Source organism: Neltuma alba, unplaced genomic scaffold, assembly GCF_004799145.2.
Source record: "Neltuma alba isolate B1F8T4 unplaced genomic scaffold, ASM479914v2 tig00011698_pilon, whole genome shotgun sequence".
NCBI lineage: Eukaryota > Viridiplantae > Streptophyta > Magnoliopsida > Fabales > Fabaceae > Neltuma > Neltuma alba.
In genome coordinates this window covers 351456-366079 of record NW_021636335.1, presented here as the reverse complement: position 1 = coordinate 366079, position 14624 = coordinate 351456, and the positions used below count along the sequence as shown (strand labels likewise).

Genomic DNA, 14624 nt, shown 5'->3' with positions numbered 1-14624 from the left:
CTAAGATTACCACATGGATTAATTCCGTCCGTACAAAGCCCTAGCTGAAGGTTTCTTGGCTCACTATCAAATTGAGAAAATTTTTGATCTATTGCTTTCCATTGAGGAGAATCTGCTGGGTTACGAAGTTTTCCATTACATATTTTCTCATCGGAATGTTATCTTAAGTTCTTTGCTTCAGTGGCTTTAGCAAATAAACGCTTAAATCATGGTATTATTGGAAGATACCATAGAATTTTCAAAGGAGGACCTTTGTCATCTGATTATAATCACCATCGCCCTTCTTAACTTCGTATCCTGAAGTCCCGCATTTAGGGCACTTATTCAATCCTTTATACTCATTTCTTAACAATATGCAGTTATTAGAGCATGCATGTATCTTCTCATATTCCAAACTCATCAGACACAATTTTCTTTGCCTCATACATTCATTTTGGAAGTGAATTCCTTTTTGGAAGAATATCACTCAACAGTTCAAGCAATTCCATTAAACTAGCATTGGTCCAACCATTCTTGCCTTCAAGTTCATCAATTTCAACACGGTTGTTAACTTTGTGTAATTATCTTTACACCTTGGGTACAAAGGCGTCTCTACATCACTACACAAGGTTTCACATATGGGAAAGAACTGTGTAAAGGACTCAAACCTTATGTCATGAAACATATCTGAAATTCTATCATCAAAGTCACTATTCACAACCTTCTCCTTTCTAGACAGTGTAGTCTTTTTAATTTCTATATACCGTATCCAATTTGTATACCTCATTTATCCCATCACAGATAAGATGCTCTCTTATCTCAGGAATACCCTATTGACTATTGTTTAAGCATTTGACACAAGGACAACAATGCAATCCATATCTTTTACTAGGGGTATTTCTCTAAAGAAATTTAAGAAACCTTTCAACCCCATCCTCGTATTCTTTGCTGATTCTCTTAGCTTTCATCCAACTACGATCCATTATTCTACAGGGTCAATGAGCAGACAGCTCAATTCTAACTCCTTAATTCAAATATTCAAATAAATAAAATAATTAAGTATTAGTCAATAAATAAAAACTAACTAACACTTAATTACAAATTAAAGAAAATGTCTTTTTTTATTTTATAAAAAAGTCGGCAAAATTTTCCCTTAAATATAAAAAATCCTAAATTATTTTAAAAAAGGACAAATCAATCAATCAACCAAACCAACAATGTAATAAAAAGGACAGGATAAATTTCAAGAAATATAACAGACAAAACAAAAGTAACAATTGAATCTCAAACCAATTCAATGAATAAATATTATTAAAGCTAAAACTTCTTAATGCAAAACGGTAACACAAATAATATCTATTTGCCATGAAATTTTAAACAACATTTTACCATCAATCAAAGTTCATAACCAAAAAAAAATTGACAAAACACTAAATAGATTATTTATTAATAAATTCTCAAGTTTATTACAAAAATATACCAAAAATTAAAAAAATCAAACAATTAAAACAAACTTAAAAATTAATCAACTTTGAACATCTAAATATGTTTCTAATGCCGTGTATTAGGAAGAAATTGAGGTTTTCTAACTCCGAATGTCATCAACCAACACCTCAAGCACATAAAAAAAACTCAAAATAAACAATGCAAGACATCCAAAATGTAAAACTAATCAACCCATTTGAAATACAATAGAATTTTATTGTCAAAACATCTAAGAAACCAAGAAAAAATGAAAAAAAATAAAAGAAGAGAAAACTCACTCAGTGAAGACGATTCAAATGCGAGAAGATGCAATAGTGGTGGCAGTCGATGGAGGTAAAACAACCACAAGTGAAATGGAGGATTTTAATGGTGGGAAACAGGGGGGTTTGGCCGGTATTGTAGTTCGGTGGTGGTGGGACAGAGAGGGACCATGACACACTACTGATGTGAAACTGCGAAAATGCAAAGAACAGAACCCACGGTAGGGTAAATTTTAAATCTTTTCATAGCGGTTATTAAGAAAACTGCTGTGGAAAGAACTTTTAATGGAGGCTAAATAAATAACCACTGTTAAAAGTACTTTTCACGGCGGTTTTCTTAGTAACCGTCCTGAAAAGTTAATGGTCACAGCACTTATTTACAAAAATGTCATTGTCTTTTTTCCACAGTGTTTTTCAAGTTAACCGCTGTTGTTCATCGTTGTTATATGTCTTTTTTGTAGTAATACCCCATTCCCACCCCTCTTTTTTCCCCCAACGTCCCCACCCCTCTTTTTTCCCCCAACATCCCCACCCCCTTTGCGTTTTTTTTTATGCACTCAGTATTTAATTTTGTTAAGGAGGATTAAGAGTGTTATTTAATATTACAAAAGTAATTGTTATCATAGCTACATTGTTTTTTTATTATTAATTATAAGAATGTTGTGATTTCTCATGTAAATTTTGTAATTGTAGACTATGTGCATATAGTGGTATTAACATTACAAGGAATTCCGAAAATAATGATATATTGTTGATGGGCATGACAATGTTGTTATTTTACATATATATATATATGTTGTTAATGATAAAAACATGAATGTGTTTGTTTTTTGAAATATATGAAAAAGTTGATGTCATGGATATATTAACTTTTTGTTATTGGTGATAACATTATTGTTATTCCCCGATAACGACTTGTCATTGGCAAGTAAAATATGAAAATGATGTCATTTTCTGGACTAAACAAAGTTAATGGTATTAGCCTTGTTAATCAGTTCTATATTATAACAATGTAAAGCTATTTAATGTTGTCCACTTAATTAGAAAGTTGGTGACAGAAATACAATGACAGAAACACAAAATTTCTGTTATTTGCCTTACTGAACTTGTCATCTGCTAAAGAAATCTGAAAATTCTGTTATTTAAACAGAGAAAATTAATTTCGTATGAAATGCTTATCAGAAGTTGTCATTCACCATACTAAAATTGTCATTCGCCTAACTAAACTTGTTATGAATTGCTTATTAGAACCTGTCATCTACTAAAGAAATATAAAAATTGTCATTTGAAGAGAGAAAATTAAATTTGTATGAATTGCTTATCAGAAGTTGTCATTTGCCTTACTAAACTTATCATTCGCCTTATTAAACTTGTCATAAATTGCTTATCAGAGCTTGTAATCTTCTAAATAAATCTAAAAGTTTTCATTTGAATAGAGAAAATTAGATTTGTATGAATTGCTTATCAAAAGTTATCATTCACCTTACCAAACTTGTCATTCTCCAAGAAGTTGTGAAAATTCTGTCATCTTAACGAAGAAGCTTAAATTCCTACGAATTGTATATCAAAACTTGTCATATGCGTTATTGAACTTGTCATTGACCTTACTAAACTTGTCATTCACCAAGGAATTGTGGAAATTCTATCATTTTAACACAGAAACTTAAATTTTTATGAATTGCTTGTCAGAACTTGTCATATGTGCTACTAAACTTGTTATTGACCTTACTAAACTTGTTATTTACCAAGAAATAATGAAAATTCTGTCATTTTAATATATAAACTAAAATTCCTATGAATTGCTTATTAGAACTTATCATATGTGTTACTGAACTTGTTATTGAATAAGAACTAACACTCATCTTCCTTGATGAAGAAGATGTAAACAAATTGAACAAGAGCTCATCGAACCTTTCACGGTTTTCATTCCCTCCACCTAGCTTTTTCAAACTCTCTGGATATGAAAATGGAAATCAAAATTGAAATTGTTGTTGATGGTGAACATAAATCGTAGACCATGGAAGCTTGAGAACTCGAAGGGTCTGTAACATGTTGACGGTGGAGATCCGGAGTTCGCTTTTACTAAACAAGCCAGGGAAGAAGATCTCGAGTTTGTCACTGAATGCTTCAATCCTTGTTGTAGCCGCCGACGTGAAATAGAAGAAGTGGAGGAGGAGGGAGAAGAGTTGGTGTTATTAAAAATATAGCTAAATGGTGTAAGTTGAAATCATTACAAATATAATATCCGACATTCGGTTTAATTATTTATTTTTTACCTAACATAATAATAGTTTTCATATAATATTAATCTCGAGATTGGCAGGAAGGCGGGAAGAGAGTAGCAGTAGCCACTTGGTGCTAGTGTCAACTGTTCCTCATTGATTTTGGACTGCATGGAGAGATAGTTGGGGGATATCTGTATATTGGATTTGTTACAATTTCATTAGGAGGAAGTTATAACTTTCATCCAATAACTTTCTTCAATCTACCAAATGTAATATTTGGATCAATTTTCACTACTTTCACTCTATTATATTCAAATATTGTACCAGCTGGGCCATTACACACAAACTCTTTTATATGATCCATTCTGCTTCCTAAATAATACATTATAACTATTAATTAAGCAAAAATGAATTGTAAAACTAAATTAACTCCATAATATCATCATTTTTAATTCAATTATTTATATATTTTTCAAAAGAGAGTAGTAGAATAATCATTTACTTAGAATTATAAAAATTAGGCTATTCTTTTACTAGAAAACTCATTCACATTTTAAAGTAAAGTAGTAATCTGTACATCTTTCAATGAATAACGACTGTGGAACATTTATCATAAAAATATATCTAGAATAAAAATATTAATATGTTAAACTTAATAAATTAAAAAAATTAACTTAAATTTAAAATAAACGTTATATATTAAAATTATACTATAAATTCTAATATATAAATATAAATTAATAATAAATTACATATTTTAAATCTATTAAATAAAATCATTTTCTATTCATTATTTCATACATTCCATTTTATTCAAACAATATTATAATTAAATATTATAAAAAATATGAGCTAAAATAATTGCCTTTGTTTTGTTATTAGAGAGCATCTTAAAAATTATAATTATTTGAAAGGATCAAATATATTTTAAAAAAACTAAATTACCCCTTAACTACATCCCTAAATTTTCTCTAACTTATACTCTATTACTGGATATCTTGAATGATTAAATTAGATAAATATTTGATTAAATAAATGCATTTGAAAAAGTGAGTTTTTTATTCAAAAAATTGCCTTTGCTTCTCTCCTGCTTCCAACTTCATATTTCAACCAACATCATATTTCAGATGTTCAATTTTAATTTATATATATTATTAAAGAATACTTATATTCCTTTCAGTCTCTAATTTCTATACTGTGAATAAAGGCTTCGGATGAGATATATAATTTGGCTAGCACATAAAGGTAGATTTAGATTGAATAATGATAAGCTTATAATGACTGCACTTGTGTAATTTTATATTACGTTTAACTCTTGAAAGATGTTTTTATCTGGGTACCGTTTAAGTAACCCAAAATATCATTCTAATGATTGAAAACAAAAATAAATGTTAATAATTCACACTAGTTATTTAAAAATTCTAGTTACTTAATATGACAAAAAGCAAAATTTAATTTAAATTTTTGATCATGCAGACCCTACACCCTATTATTGAAAGCTTGAAGCCTCTCTTTGATGATAGGTCATCCTCCATATTGTTTTTGTGTTTCTATCTTTTTTTTTTAAAAAACAAAAAAGCATGAAGCTTTCAAGTTCATTGAGGTTCCAAAAACCTTAAAATTATTAGGAGGTTATCATGATACGGAGGTGTGGTAAGAGAAAATATAAAAGATGTCATTAGGAGCAATTGAGTATTTTTAAATATATATTTTATTATTTGGTCCCCCTAAATAATTATAATTTTTAAGATCGTCTTTAATAAATATTGCTTTTTCTACATCATCCCTTCTAATTTTCCCAAAAAATTAAAAAGAAACTCCTTTCTTTCATTATTATTAATCTCACCACCAGTACTCTTTTTATCAGAAAAAGTTTGGCACTATTTAGTGCTAGTTTTTGATTGGCCAAATAGAAGACCATACTAAACTCACAACCAAATACTATCTAACTAGATACATATTTAATCTGATTATATATTTACTCAAACACTATCTACTTAAAAAAAGATATATCTTTAATTAGATTATAAAAAATTTAACTACAATTTATTTTATATGAAAATTAATTATATGTCTACATTTTTTAATTAAAAGAAACTCAACATGTAAAAATGACTAAATATAAAATTCTTATCCATCATTTAGCAAAATACATGCAAAATTTTTTAAAAAATTAATCAAGAGAATGTACCTTAGAAGAAAAATTAAGCTTCTAGTTAAAATAAAACGTGTACAATATTTGCAAGACTGCACGCACTACCAACTTCACTGAATGAAAGTGTGTGAAAGGAGAAAGAAAAATGGAATGAACTAAAGAACTTTTCTAACGATGTATTTGGTACTGCTTCCTTGATTACAACAACAATAACGTCACCAAGAAAGGCAGATTTGAGTGGGAAATTGCATGCATTATATACACAATAATGTATGTACATTATGCACTCACATGCCAAAAAAATACTCGCCAGGCGTGAGTTGAGGGCACCTCGAATAACTAATCCCTGCGCCCCTATACAGATGGGAATATTTGGAGAAGAAAATTAACCATGTCCATAAGTAGTAGCTTTGCGTGTGGTTGAAAGAAAAGAAGCAAGTGGAGTCTGGTCAAAAAAGAAAAAAAGAAGCACATGGAGTGTATGGGGAAAGGTGTAAGTAGAAGACAAATTTATTTATTTTTTTGAGGTGAGTCTCACTGAATTCATTCAAACCAAGAACAAGTTTCATTTTGCGAGATGGGTCCTATTGAACTTGTTCTCGGTCTGAACGAGTTTTGTTGTTTTGTAACGTGGGTTTTATTGAACAGTTCTTAGTCTAAATAAGTTCTATATAAATTTAAACTCGATCACGGTCGGAACGATTTTTACGTATAGCATCTTAGTAAATTTTTTATCTCGTCTTGTCTGGCGATTTTTTTTGACTGTCTATCACATTTGGGCAAAAAACCCTCGGTGCCTCCATGCAGTCCAAAATCGGCGCTTTCTTCAAATCTCCTATTAACGACAATGATGATGACGAGCTAACAATCTGGGAGAAGAAAGAGCATCATATCTTCAATACCCATGAGTAAAGGCATTTAGATCCAAAAATGTATGCCCTTGATAGAATCGTCGGTTTCCGCATTTTACATTTGCAAACTATTTTGTCTGTTTTAGTTTATCAGAATCTGTTTAGTTGCTAGGAATTTTGAGAAACTAAAATGAAGTCCACCATTTGTAAATATATATATATATATATATATATATATATGTTTCTCCTTTTCTTTGGCACCAAACAGGATGTTCTTGTTCTGAAGGCGTCTTATTTATTTATTTATTTTTCAAGTTATTAGTTTCCTCTCCTGATATATGTTTTTATTTTCTTTTTTGTTTTTGTTTCCGGGTCAATGAAGAATCCAAGACAATATAGGGGAAATTCAACAAACGAAGAAAAGCATACCAGTCGAATCATGTTCAAAACACGAATCCATTATTACAGTCAAGCATAAGAAGAGAAGCTATGCTCAGTTTCATCTAGATTTCGGTCAATCTAATTTCCTGTTGCACAATTGTTCTATTTGTGGTGTCAAAGTTTCTCCAGGCGATGCAGAGGATGAAAAGGCACGCAAAAAACTCGACAAAACTTATACACAATGGCTTCTATTTGGAGTAAGTTGACTAAACTTTTCTTCTTGAACAAGGGTTACTTCCCTGGCTGGATTTCATTTCAATTGTTATTTATGCAGGGATGAACTAATGAAAGTATCGTTCATATGCTTAATGGCACCAGTAGAATCATATTTGGTCTTACGGACTGACCCACCAGCTCAGAAAAAGAAGGTCTAGTCTTTTGTTTTTGTGTGTGTGTGTGTGTGTTTTTTTTCATATTTTCTAGTTGGAACTCCTCATCTAACCCTGGTGACCCTATGTTGACATTTTATGGAGAAGTCATCATTAGGTTGAAGAAGTTGAGAAAATGATGGACATTGACCTTGGAAATGGATGGATAATTCATGAACACTGCAAGGTGGATATGCTATCCCTTTACTTGGCTACTTGTTTAGCTTGACAAACTTTTCTGTAATTAGATGAAACTAGTCCACGAAAGTGGCTTCCATATACGTTTTGTTGGTTTTATTCCTTAGATTAATTCAGTGACCTAATATTTGCAGGTTTATCTGTTCACTTCCCCACAAAGGATTGTTGGATGCCTTGTTGCTGAAGCAATCAAAGAGGTGTCCAAAGTTATCTCTTGCTCAAGTGCTGGAAATTCTGATGGCAGTAGAAAAAATGAACAATTCCATTTTTACCCACTCTCCAATTTGACGATATAATTTTTCGAAGAGGAGTTGAAAAAAGAGCCTCCTCTGTGAATGAATCTGCAGGATTGGACACCGCCCATGGTGGGCCAATATTCTGTGAAGACAAAGCAGTCACTGCAGTTTGCGGCATTAGAGCCATATGGATGCCTTCCTCCAACAGAAGAAAACGCATTGCCCGCCAATTGCTAGATGCTGTGAGGTAGATGATGCAACACACATTCACACACACTTCTAATGCAAACAGAAGATAACTTGGGGAAGGGTCACAGAAACAGAGAGGGAGATATGGGGAAACAGAACAGAAATGATTGGAGAGGAGGAGAGACGGAACGTAAGAGGTTGATTTGGCAGAGAAATAAAGGGAGAGATAAGACCAGAAGGAGGGGGAATATGAAGAACTTGAGGAGGATATGAAGGGAGAAGAGACAGAAAATGAGGGGGACAGAGACTAGTTGAACCATATCAAAATTCATTTCATTATCATCGCAAGTGTCACCTATGTCCTCAAACGGATGATTGGTAAACTCACGAGAGGGTGATCTACTATGCCTATTACCGTTAACTCCACAAGATTGACCAATCCTAGGAGAGTAAACACTAGATTGATTAGGGACAGGGGATCGCTCATTCCTAGAGCTAGAATCTCCTCTTCCTATTGGTCTTTCTAGTAACCCTTCTGTCACCTTTCCTGTATTTTGTCTGTCAACAGAATTGCGCTCATGAGTTCTTCAAATTTACTATTCAATGTGTCTGTAATCAATCATGAATTGTGACAAACAAAAAATCATAAATTCAATGTCTAGTGACGGATTGAATGTTCAACTGAAAGCTATTCATGATTGACAATTTCTCATACTCCTTGAAGCAAATGTGAAAATTATGTAATTGGAGCTTTATCACTTGTTGTATTGAGTTAAAGTTAAACAATTGTTATTCCTCAATTAATGGTCAACTTAAACAACGGGATCGGTCCATGGATTTTCTTTTCTTTTGCCACATTTTGCTCAAAGGGTTAAAGGAAGATAGTTCATCAAGCTGCTCGCAGGGGCCAACTTGATCCTCTTTCCCTAGAATCCGAGATGAGGAAACCCAAGGGGAGCCACTGTCTAACTCTCCGGTAATTTTAAATTTGAAATTTGTGGCAGGAAAAGTTTCTACATGGGTTTCGTGCTTTAGCATTCTCTCAGCTAACAACGGCAGGAATGGCGTTAGCATCAAGCCACACTGGCAGTGGATCATTCTTGGTGTATAGGTCATAAATATTCAAAATGAAGTACACTGTTCGAAATCTTTCATCCATGGTGGAGACGATGCTTCATTCACGACGGACTTTTGGGAGTCTTGTCCAATAAAAAACGAGTGACAAGTGATGACCATGATGCATTGTCCTTCAAAGCTTGGAGATGTCAGACGCATGCCAAAATTTTATAACAATCTTATTGACATCAAGTAGACATGCCTGAACATTTTCTAACGGCCATGACGCATTAAATTCCTTCACCTACTGCAGATTTCATCTACACTTTTACCCATAGATAGTTAGCCATATCAAATAATATTATATCCAGGAGCACCGACTAGATATTATCAAAACCATTGCTCCAAAATCATATCATCCGCAGTAATGATAAACAAAAATGATACATTTGAATCATATTTTTAAGCCTTAAAGATGTACAAGACAAGATTAAGTGAATGCCATAAAACCCAAAAAAAACAAAATCAGTAATGCCATAATCACTCTTCCATCGGACGGTTTTCCTCAGCTTGCTGTTGGGAAACTTGAACTTTGATCTTTGGCAAAGTGAGAGATGGATCCTGTTGAAGCACAGATGGAGCTTTGACCAAATTGATGCCCTGCTCCAACTCCCTTGCAGCCTCCTTGAGGAGCTTAGCCTTGTTGCCTTTCATTCTATAAGAAGATCCAAAGAAAGTCAGCAAAAGGAAAAGGTTCTGAGGCACTTCAATACAAAATAACAGTGAATCAACCACTTACCTATTCTTGTGGTGTCTCTCCTCCCTGCTAACTCTGATCTTATCAATCTTTGGAATAGCCTTGAGAACATCTTCCGCAAGATTCCGATCATATCTTTCAGGTCTGTTTCGCTTTCTCTCAAACTCAAAGGTTGAATCCTAAGGAAACAAAATAATAGTGCTGGAGTTTCTAGGAAACAGGAGACATAATATACAACCAAGATAGCTGGGAAAGCATGGAGCTTTTACCTGTGTCATATCCTTTCCATGCAATCGACGATATGCCTTGGTCCATTTTACTTTACGAGGATTCCTCTTCATTTTAAAGTTCTTGTGGCATTTAGATCTACAAAATCGAAAAATCTGCAGAGCAGCCACTATTCAGTAACTCAATGCCAAGGCCACAGGTGCCATGTAAATTTAGCCTGTGATGGCACCCAAACTTTTTACTCCTAAGGTTTTTTTTTTTTTTGGGGGGGGGGGGGTTCTCTTTCTTTAGGAAAAACTTGTAGCCTATTAGCTTCATTGCAATAGACTCAACCATCAATTTTTTTTCCCATATGACGTATGTGATCAAAATAATTGAGCCAACCATGAGATATAAATGTAACATGTCTTTTGCATTACAAAGAAAAGCAATTAGACGGCCAATTTGCCCTGGTATTCAGTGAGGAACCAGGTACACACTATGCACAGAAGTGAATAGGAAAAAAGTTCATACTTCTCAAAGCTAAGAGGATTACAGATTTAGAAAATAGCTATCTATTAAGAGCCTCAATTTCAAATAGGCATCCACATCCAACTAATCCAAGAAAAGCAGTCAATTCAAATAACTTTCAATAAATTTTAAACAAATGGAGCAGCAAAAATATGGGAGAAACATCTAAAATAGAATTAGGGGAATATAAATAGTATACCTTTGCATCATTACGAACAAACTGAATTCCATGTCCAGGGTATATGGTCGAAGAGCAAAACCAGCATTTCTCCAATCTCATTGTGCCCTGAGACTAGAGAAGCACTTCTGCTGAATGACAACAATATGAAACACAAGAACATAAGTCATAAGAAAGGTAGAGGGGGAAAAAACACATTTATCAATTCCTATCAGCAACATATGAAAACTATTAGCCGTAAATATCGGCCAGGCTGGGAACAAGTTCACTCAAGCTGATAAGCATGTCAGTAAAACCGGTCCTAAAGGGACACAGTTGGGCTAAACAGGGTGGGCAGCTTGCTGGGTTTATTTTTAACCTTTCCTAACAAAAACTCTGCACCTTTATTTTCAAGATGTCTGGACGAAAAACAGGTTGTAAATGCAATTGGAGACTGAACCAAAAAACAGTAACTCTTTAAAAACAACAAATAGTTTGCTTCCTTGAACCAAATATAATCAACTTTACGAACTACTAATACTAGAAAAACTCACACACACAGGCACACACAGAGATTATATATCAAAATCATATTGCTTCTGTATGTATTTCACATTTTCAACAGAAACAAGAAAGAGGACCCAAATCAAAAGAGGAGCCAAATGATATTCAAATTACTTCTGTACAAAATCTATATATTTTACTTCAGATTTTCGGCAACAAATCAAATCAATTACACCAAATTACGGGGGAAATGGCGGTATCAAGAACTGTCTCAAGACCTTTTTGCACAGTATAAGGAAAGACTGGAAAGGACAAAGTTGATCGTATTAGGAGATATCATCCCGAGACTACCTCTTCCTTGTCGACGACAGCAAGACTAGGGCGGCGCCGACGAGCTTCGACGGTAGAGACCGAAGGAAGAGGGTGCGTGCGCAGACGCCAGGGGAGAGCTAGGGCTTCCAATGAATTTTGGGAAGGGAGCGCTTTTCACTTGTCTTGTGAGTTTTGCCGGCTTGTATTAAACGCCAGCGTCTTATAAACACTAACAATGGAAACACATTTCTCTGTTAAAATATCTTTTTATTATATATAAAATGGGTTGTCTTTTACTCTTAAAAAATTAATGTTTTTCATTTTTCTTAATAGTTTAGCAACTTAAAATATAACTGAAAAATGACTAATGATATTCTAGATTTTTAAATCTTCAAGTTAACAAATAAATTATGATAAAACAAAATCATATTAAAAGAAATCATCTTTTTGATACAAGTACAAGAAATATGGATCCTTTAATAAATGATATCATAAATGCATAATTTAATTGAAAATTATACTAATTTGAAAAAAAAAACATATCTTTACTATTGTTAAAAGCTATTAATACTTATTTTTAAATTTTTGTATATATCTCAAATATTTATATATAAAAAAAAATTAAAAATAGTCTGTTTTTGTCCTAAACAATTCACATGAATTATTTGATCTTTCATAATTTAAAATTTCTGAGTAAGATCCAAACAGAATTATTTTTATTTAAATTATTGATATTTTAATTTTTTTTATTTGCATACAGTAGAAGAAAAGTTGCACTTGCGGATTATAGATACACTTGCTCAAATATAATTTTTTTTCACTAATTAAATTTTCAAACTAGGACTTTTAGCCAAATTTTTCTTGAATATATTTATACATGCATTATGAATTATAATATTTTTTCGTAAAACTTAAAACACTATATTAGATATATAATTTCATTCGGAATATTTTTCAATTTTTAAAATATTTTTAAATTATTATACTTAATTCGTCATTTACCATCACCTGGACCTAATTTTTATGTTATTATTGTCCATGTGGGGGTACCGTAGATGGTTAAAAAGAATATATGTGTGTGTATTAATCTGATTTATAAGATAGAGAAGAAAAATTTTAAAAAAAAGTTTTTCTCTATCATATTTATAAGTAAATTCATTAATTTTTAATTTGAATATATGTCTTTACCTTTTATTTATTATTATATATTATATTATTAATTCTCTTAAGAAGTTTACACATTAAATATGAATAAAATTATAAAGTTGTTTAATTTTAAGGTGGAACTAACTATATTTTAAAATTTCTATGATGCCCTTGACACATTTGAAAATTACCACTCCAGATCCAGTCCTTTTTTTGGGTGTTGGGCTCTAGATCCACTCCTTATAGTTAAGTGATTTTTGGTGAATTTTTTTTTTTTTTTTATGGAAAAGGGATTAGCAACTACTACATATCAGCACCTACTAAAACAGGACTCTAGAGGGCTTCTCATTGAAGAATGTCTCATATGGGATATGGGGGATTACGAAACACAGCAAAATCAATCCCTATATTATGTGCTTGTGCAGCCAAAACATCGTGTTCGCGTCTCGCGAACAAACAGCCACTTCAACCTCCTAGTTTCGATCCATCATTTGTTGGATTTCAGTTAGGACACTGTGGTCCGGGTGTTTTGAGGGAATAGAAGAATGAATGAGGGAGATTAGCTCAGTGTAGTCACACTCAACAATCAGGTGACGTAAGTCGCTGTCCCATGCAAGCTTCAGAGCCTATAAAAGACCCCAAGCCTCAGCTGTGATGATTGAACCCCGACCAACCTTGTGCATGAAACCTTGCATAAAAGTTCCATTATGGTCACGAAAGACACCCCCACAGGTGCAAAGACCAGAATCTAAGTGATGAGAAGCATCCACATTAACCTTCACCACGTTTAGAGGTGGTGGTTTCCAGATGGGCTGCAAAGACACCCCTGTTTGTTGCTATAGTGGGTTCTGATTGCCCCAAGATAGGTGAGCCTGGGCTCGTGCAATAAGAGTCTCGACGCTCCAACCTAGATCATTGAAGATCTGACCATTCCTACTCAACCATAAGTTTCAACAAACTATAGGAAACCAGAGCCTGAAGTTATACCCATTAACTTGGAAGCGGCTACGAGTGCACCACGTAAGCCAAGCAGAAAGATCAAAACCAATGAAGAATTTATTTCTCCACTCATGAGGCAAGATAGTACGCTAGACTTGCATGCTCTGCCAGCAGTCACGAAGAACATGTAAAACAGTCTCTTGCTTGCCCTCACACAAGTCGCACTCCCCAGTGGGGTGTAGTCCTAGCTTAGATCTTGACAAATTAGTGAGCAACCTTCCTTGGGCGCATAACCACATGAAGACTCGGCATCTTTGTGGAGCACGCAGCTTCCATATATGTTTGCAGAGGGTGTTATTAATGGTAACCTTCCTCCTAGTAATTTGGTTACAAGCTGTCTTTAGAGAGAAAACCCCAGAGGAAGACCAGCGCCATACTAGGTAGCCATCACGTCTAGCGGAGGTGACGTGCACACCATGTATAGCATGAAGTACATTCTGAGGCAGTAAATGGGCAAACTTCAACCAATCTAGGCCCTTAAAGCCATAACACAGTCACTCACTTTCCAAGTTAGAGCCTCTTGTGGGAGAGTATCTACAGCGTAGCCTTCAAGGGCATTGAAATGGGG

General features: G+C 33.5%; 2 protein-coding genes across 3 annotated transcripts; one reads left to right on the top strand and one right to left on the bottom strand.

Moving 5' to 3' along the window:
• The first annotated feature begins 6905 nt into the window (after positions 1-6905).
• LOC114716897 (protein CHROMOSOME TRANSMISSION FIDELITY 7-like) lies at positions 6906-8449 on the top strand. Its single transcript, XM_028901963.1, has 5 exons — positions 6906-7012; positions 7671-7764; positions 7883-7951; positions 8097-8193; positions 8235-8449. The coding sequence occupies exons 1-5, from the start codon at positions 6906-6908 to the stop codon at positions 8447-8449; spliced, it is 582 nt and encodes a 193-aa protein (XP_028757796.1).
• A 1375-nt stretch (positions 8450-9824) lies between these two features.
• Positions 9825-12074, bottom strand: LOC114716918 (probable ribosome biogenesis protein RLP24). Of its 2 annotated transcripts, none has more exons than XM_028901983.1 (5): positions 11951-12074; positions 11138-11247; positions 10470-10583; positions 10243-10379; positions 9825-10158 (listed from the first exon to the last, which is right to left on the bottom strand). In XM_028901983.1, the coding sequence occupies exons 2-5, from the start codon at positions 11216-11218 to the stop codon at positions 9984-9986; spliced, it is 507 nt and encodes a 168-aa protein (XP_028757816.1). In that variant the 5' UTR covers positions 11219-11247; positions 11951-12074; the 3' UTR covers positions 9825-9983. The 2 variants fall into 2 exon arrangements, with proteins under 2 accessions (XP_028757816.1, XP_028757817.1); XM_028901984.1 differs by having other exon boundaries at positions 11138-11244.
• Positions 12075-14624: the final 2550 nt, after the last annotated feature.

What these genes read in the sequence shown, in the direction of transcription:
- LOC114716897 (XM_028901963.1), top strand. Translation starts at nt 6,906, where the DNA reads ATGCAGTCCAAAATCGGCGCTTTCTTCAAATCTCCTATTAACGACAAT. An exon ending in CACCAGCTCAGAAAAAGAAG is followed by an intron (nt 7,765 to 7,882) that starts GTCTAGTCTTTT and finishes AGTCATCATTAG; the next exon opens with GTTGAAGAAGTTGAGAAAAT. An exon ending in CTCTTGCTCAAGTGCTGGAA is followed by an intron (nt 8,194 to 8,234) that starts ATTCTGATGGCA and finishes TTCCATTTTTAC; the next exon opens with CCACTCTCCAATTTGACGAT.
- LOC114716918 (XM_028901983.1), bottom strand. Translation starts at nt 11,218, where the DNA reads ATGAGATTGGAGAAATGCTGGTTTTGCTCTTCGACCATATACCCTGGA. An exon ending in TTGTTCGTAATGATGCAAAG is followed by an intron (nt 10,584 to 11,137) that starts GTATACTATTTA and finishes GCTGCTCTGCAG; the next exon opens with ATTTTTCGATTTTGTAGATC. An exon ending in ATGGAAAGGATATGACACAG is followed by an intron (nt 10,380 to 10,469) that starts GTAAAAGCTCCA and finishes TTGTTTCCTTAG; the next exon opens with GATTCAACCTTTGAGTTTGA.